Genomic DNA, 6,000 nt, shown 5'->3' with positions numbered 1-6,000 from the left:
TTATTCACATCTGGGATATTCAATTTTCCCTTCCTGACAGGTTGCTCGGAATGATTGCTCTGGTGTTTTCATTTTATATGGCTCCATGCATTTAAATTCAACAACATCTCCTGTTTTTGAATAAATTTTTTTGTTTACACTCCATCTTAGCTGGATGTTATTTTTCTTCATACTTTCTTCAGATACCACGCATGGATCTGAAAGAAAAAATGATAAAATTACTAACAATTATCTTTATCTTTTACAGAACAGTGATATTATACTTAGAATTATCTTAGAATTAATGAAATTATGAGATAATAGGAATAGCTAATAGTTATTGAGGTTTTCCAGATGTTGCTCCACACGTTTGGTATATTATATACATCATGCATTGTTTTCCTTGGCTACTCATGAGCCCGTGGAGACACAGACAATTGAATGATTTTCCCAATGCCACACAGTTTAATGAATATTTGGAACAAAAATATGGATCCTTCCAGATTGACTTCAGAGTCTGCTCTTTATTGCTTTACCCAGATCAGAATCTTCTTTTACTTAATATCTTGCACACTGTGAAAGGGTGAAGTTATTATCATTCATTCTCTCCTACATTCTTGTACAAAGAGGAGTGTAAACACCATGATCTATATCACGAAATTATTTAATGATTCATGGAATTTGGCATCAAATTTCCTTTATCTGCATTCCAGTTCCATCAGATACTCACTGTGTGACTTTAGAAAAATACTCAACCTCTTTGTGCCTCAGTTTCTATGTCTGTGAACACATTATTTGCATGAATACCTACCCCATAAGATTTTAAAAATTTGTATTAATACCTAGCCCATTAGATTTTTGACATACGTTTTTATTGTTTCATTTTCTTACTATTAAAAAATGAAGCAATGAATATCATTGTACATATATCTTTCTATATTTGCAAGAGAAGGTGTATAGATTAAATTTCTAGAAATAAAATAGGCTAGAGGATATATGTCTTTAATATCTAATAATTCAGCAAAGTGTATGAGAGTGGCTACATTTTGAAGTCTTTGTATACATATATTATATATAATAAATATTATATATATATATATAACATTTGCTTTTGCCAATTAATGTGTCAATGTTTAAATCCCTCCAGAGGCAAGTCAGAAGAAAGACCTGGTGATCTCCTTCCAGAAAATCAGCCCCTGAGAATTCTATGGAGCATAATTCTACCGTGATGCACATGAAGTCACTATCAGAGTCAACTTGAATGCACCTGGTTATACTTTCACACCATTTGGGGCAACTTGAATATGCATGTTAGTGTCATTGGGTGGAGCAGGAAGATAGAATGAAAGACAGAATGGTAGAGATTTTAAAAGATACTTGTTAGCTCTTTGTTTTGGACAGGGTTCTCTAGAGAGACAGACCAGATTGCTAGTAATTATATATAAATATATTTATAGAGATAGATATATAATTCAAGAAATAAACCGTTAAATAATATACAGATAGATAATACAAGCAATTAACAGTTAAATTATAAAGCAGTGAGACACTAGCAGTCCTTCAAGTTTTGAGAGCTGCCAGGTGTCAGTCCCCTTCTGTAGAGAGAGCTGGGCTATATATACCCAGCAGCAAACAGCAAAGCAGATCCCCAACTGTCATCAGCTGTCAGTCCCCAGCTCCAGAGATGAACATTCCAATCGTGTGGGCTTAAAGGGACCTCAACTTACAGCGACACAGTCCACAGGCTAGGCATCCCACAGGTAGTGTACCCTTTTAAACTGAGGTACAGAACAACCAAGGTGAGGCTCACCGAGCCATTTATCCCTCTGGCTGTCAGTTAATCCTACTTGTGTTTATCGGCCAGACTGGCACAATAAACTATAGTACTCTTCTACCTTATTTTCCTTCCTGGATAGACATCCTGGCAACATGTATGCCAAAAGCCATATGTACAGCAGTCAGCTTAGCATACTACCAGGGAAGGTTTTCAGTTTTACAAGTTGGCCCTTATATCATAGTAAAAGCTAACTTTCCTATATCATGAAGTTCCTTAATCATGAAGCTATTTTATATTATGAAGCTATTTAATGGTTAAATATACAGGCTTATAGTTCAATACTTATAAATATATTTTGTCATTTTATAATGTATTTTAGCATATTTCAGATGTCATATAAAATAATTTCTATTTCTTAAAAGATATGTTTGACTTTGTTTAATGCAGATTTTCAAACATTTTTCTTTATATATTTGCAACAGGTAGAAAATTTTCCACTTGAATGAAATTTAGGTAGAAACTTTTCTGTAAAATTAACCTATGAGTATACATCATTAAAACCAAGTGTGAAAAAAAAATTAAAAAAAAAAAACCAAGTGTGACACTTGAGGTAAATTTTAGGAACTCACCTATGCATCTTGGTGGTTCTGACCACTGGCCATTTCTACATGTTATGTCTTGGGAGCCCCACAGTTCATAGAAGGACTGGCAAAGGTATCTGACTTTTGATCCAGGTGGGTATACTGTTAATGGAAATGAGGTGAGATCGCCATTGGCAACAACTGGAGGTGGCCCACATTGCCCTGTAAACTCTGAAAAATAGCATTTCCTTTGTTAAGAAATAAAATAAATCAATATATAGTTTTAAAATGAAATAATATAAATTGGACATCATATTATCACTTATCTGTAATATTTTATATTGTTTCTGAGAACTTAAATGACTCACCAAAGAATACCTATTAGTCTCTGTCTCTGTCTGTATATATATATATATATATATATATATATATATATATATATATATATATATATATTCCTACTTTTCCCTTAAAGTACACATCAAATATTAGACATTTGGGTATTAAGTAGAGTTTTTATTTATAGCATGATGGAGAGATGCATAAACTTTTGGTCTTACTAGAAAATTTTTATTAAAAAAGAAAATAAAAATAACCATCTCTCCATTTCCATTTTCTAGGACAACTGTTCTTTACACAGATAGCATGTATCTGTTAGCATATGTTTTTCTAAAAATGAGTTATAGATACATTTCTGTTCTGCATAGAGTTTATTTTTCTGATCCCAAATCATATAGCAAGCAGTGATATGGAATAAACAGATAAATAATTGAACCAAGTCACTTCTTCTACACTTGATCCATGAAGTTCCTGTACCTGCTATTTCTCAGCCTGACCCCTTTTGCTGGGTACCATATTCTCTCTAATCCACTCAGGGACTCTGCTCCATGAATTAGCTCCTTTCTTCTGTATCACTGATTTCTCACTCTATTAAACCATTTTTATAAACATGATGCAAATTTTACAGCTTGATAATATAAAACTTTCCTCTATCCATATCGGGTTAAAATATAATAATGTATATGTATTAATAAATATATATAATCTAAAAATTTAGATATACATCTGAAAATTAAGACAAGAGTTAAAATCTAGGTGGGCAGAGGAAAAGCTTCATATGCATATAGTGTATGTATGTTTAATAGTATATGTATAGCATATACCGACAAGCACCGTATTTTATATATTTGTACTTATATAAATATAGAGAGATATATAGGTATATCTGAGAAATAAGGCAGTAGCTAAAATTGATACAGATATAGGATATGGGGGATATCTCTCTCTCTCTCTCTCTCTCTCTCTCTCTATATATATATATATATATATATATATATATATATATATATATATATATCTGAGCAACCTTTATTCTTCCTGTCATCTCTGGTTTTATTTTCTCCTCTCATATTACCCCTTGAGCTCATTCAATAATGTACTCACCACTTACTGAAATTGTCTAGCAACTCTGAAATTTATGTCTTAGTACCAACCATTCCCCAACTGTCCATTGTTCATCGCAACTTAAATAGCTGATAAATACATTTAATAAATATGGGGATCTCTAAGGATCTCAAACTTGTTTCTTCTCTAATCTGTTAGAGCTATCTCTCAGACAAACAGTGGAAGGGGAAAAGTGACAGATTTGGGTACCCAGAGAACAATTTCTTTCTTTCAGATAATATAATAGATAGGTTGTAAAATCTTTGTTTCTTAGATAAGGAAAATAGAATTATTACTCTTTTAAAAGGCGACATTATTTAGGAATAAACTACTGACCAACACACTGTGGCAACAACTTCCACTGTCCATGTTTGCACACAAGTTCTGGAGAGCCTTGAAGTAGATAGTTTTCTTTGCAGAGAACAGCTACTTCTTCGCCATCTTGATAATTCACGGTGGTTGTCATATTCTGAGCATTGGGTATCTGAGGTGGTGGCGGGCAGGATTTCTCTATTCCTATAAAATATTAGCATTACTGGATTAATGAAACTTAAGGGAGAATAGAGTTATTGTTCAATGTAATGAGACATCTAATAACAATCCATATTTGACGCTGTGATATTTAAAATATTCTGGGTGCTCATTGCATCACTTGCGCTTCATTATTTCTGTCAGTACTCTTGCCTGGTTTACATACAAACACTTTTCATTTGTGTTCTAGCCAATTCATAGGACACAAAAGGTTGATTCAAATAGGGTTGAATTGAGAACATGCTAAAATAGGAATGAGCTGTATTGAACAAAGGAAAAAAGGATAAAATAATTATGATAGCACCAGCCGAAGGTGCTCCTAATAGCCTAACCCTAATTCTCAGTGAGTTTTATATTTTACGGTTTTTTCCACCATAGATATCTATGGCTGGTTATGGATCCAATTAGAAGGCCTTTCTTGGATAAAGCATGCACTGCCTCGTGGTTGTTTGGCTTCTTCTTAGGCTGGCATTTGAAATGGTCAATTTGGATGTCAAAGCATCATCTTGACTGTATACAGAGTTTTCTCTTTCTGCCTGTGTTTCCAGAGCAGGACTATGATCTACTGGCACTTCCTTCACTATTTCATGCTGTGTGGACTCTCTGACAAAAATATTTGGTCACCTTTTGGTCCAGAATTGACAGTATCTGCCAGGTATGCCTCAGTATGTAATTTGGATTTGATTAGTTTCCTAATGTCATTGAAACTGAGCTTTTGCTTCCTTTTTGCAATCTTAGAAAAAAAATCACAAAACTTTTTTAAGGTTTGGGGGCACTATAAGAGAGTAAAAATAGTTTTACTGCATCATCTTAATGAGAAAACCAGGGTTGTGAAAAGTTAGTTATACTTATTATGGTTTGAAAATAGTGTCATTTGTTTAACTTAAAATTATGTATCACAATAATAATTTTTTAAAAATCATATGAATTTCCAAAGACTCTCCCTGGTAAAGAAACAACAAGATCTGCAAAATAGTAAGCCTAAGCCTTACTTGTGCAGAGCGGTTCAGGATCCCATATCCCGTTTATACAGGTTGTTTTGTGTTGTTTCCGGGAAAGGAGACATCTGTATATGATTGTGGTGTTATGATCGTATTCATCCAGAATTAAGACCCTCATTCGTACTGAAATATTGGCACGTGGTCTCTTGCACTTTTTAAGTTTGTTTGTTTCTATAAAAATGAAAACATTCCAAATTGAGAAGCATATTAAAAACTAAATCTCTCAATAAACTAACAGTATAATTAAATTGTTCCTGTTTGCCTGATTCAAGCCAGGGCAATTCGTTGCCTCAAATGCACGTGAAACTTGGTCATAGAATAAGGGAGACCAAAGAAGAATTGATGCCTAAGAGTTGGTGGCGAAGAATATTGGAAGTACCATGGGCTGCCAAAAGAACAAACATCCTTCTTGGAAGAAGGATAGCCAGAACGCTCCTTAGAGCAAGGATGGCGAGACTTTGATGTACTCTGCATAGGTTGATAAGAGAGAGTCCCTGCAGTTCATCATACAATGAGTACATCACACTTAGCAAGTGGAGGGGCAACACAAAGAGAAAGGCCTTCAATAAGTTGGACTGACACACTGGCTGCAACAATAGGCTCAACAAAAATCGTGTGAAGAAGGTACCGGTTTGGGCTGTACCTTCTGTTTCGTTCTGTTGTACGAGTTGAAACTATGAGATGAAAC

At 34.1% G+C, this 6,000-nt stretch overlaps 1 protein-coding gene across 1 annotated transcript in view; it reads right to left on the bottom strand.

Annotated features, from left to right (window-relative positions):
* LOC142423373 (complement factor H-related protein 5-like) overlaps positions 1 to 6,000 on the bottom strand; it is a 108,179-nt gene continuing 102,179 nt past the window's right edge. Inside the window, 4 exon segments of the mRNA XM_075528646.1 lie at positions 1 to 197; positions 2,386 to 2,568; positions 4,117 to 4,288; positions 5,293 to 5,483. Coding sequence (XP_075384761.1) covers positions 1 to 197; positions 2,386 to 2,568; positions 4,117 to 4,288; positions 5,293 to 5,483 — 743 coding nt within the window.

The sequence above is a fragment of the Tenrec ecaudatus genome, chromosome 1 (assembly GCF_050624435.1).
Source record: "Tenrec ecaudatus isolate mTenEca1 chromosome 1, mTenEca1.hap1, whole genome shotgun sequence".
Classification (NCBI taxonomy): domain Eukaryota; kingdom Metazoa; phylum Chordata; class Mammalia; order Afrosoricida; family Tenrecidae; genus Tenrec; species Tenrec ecaudatus.
Note: the sequence above shows the minus strand (reverse complement) of the source record. Positions and strands in the feature narration are given on the sequence as shown.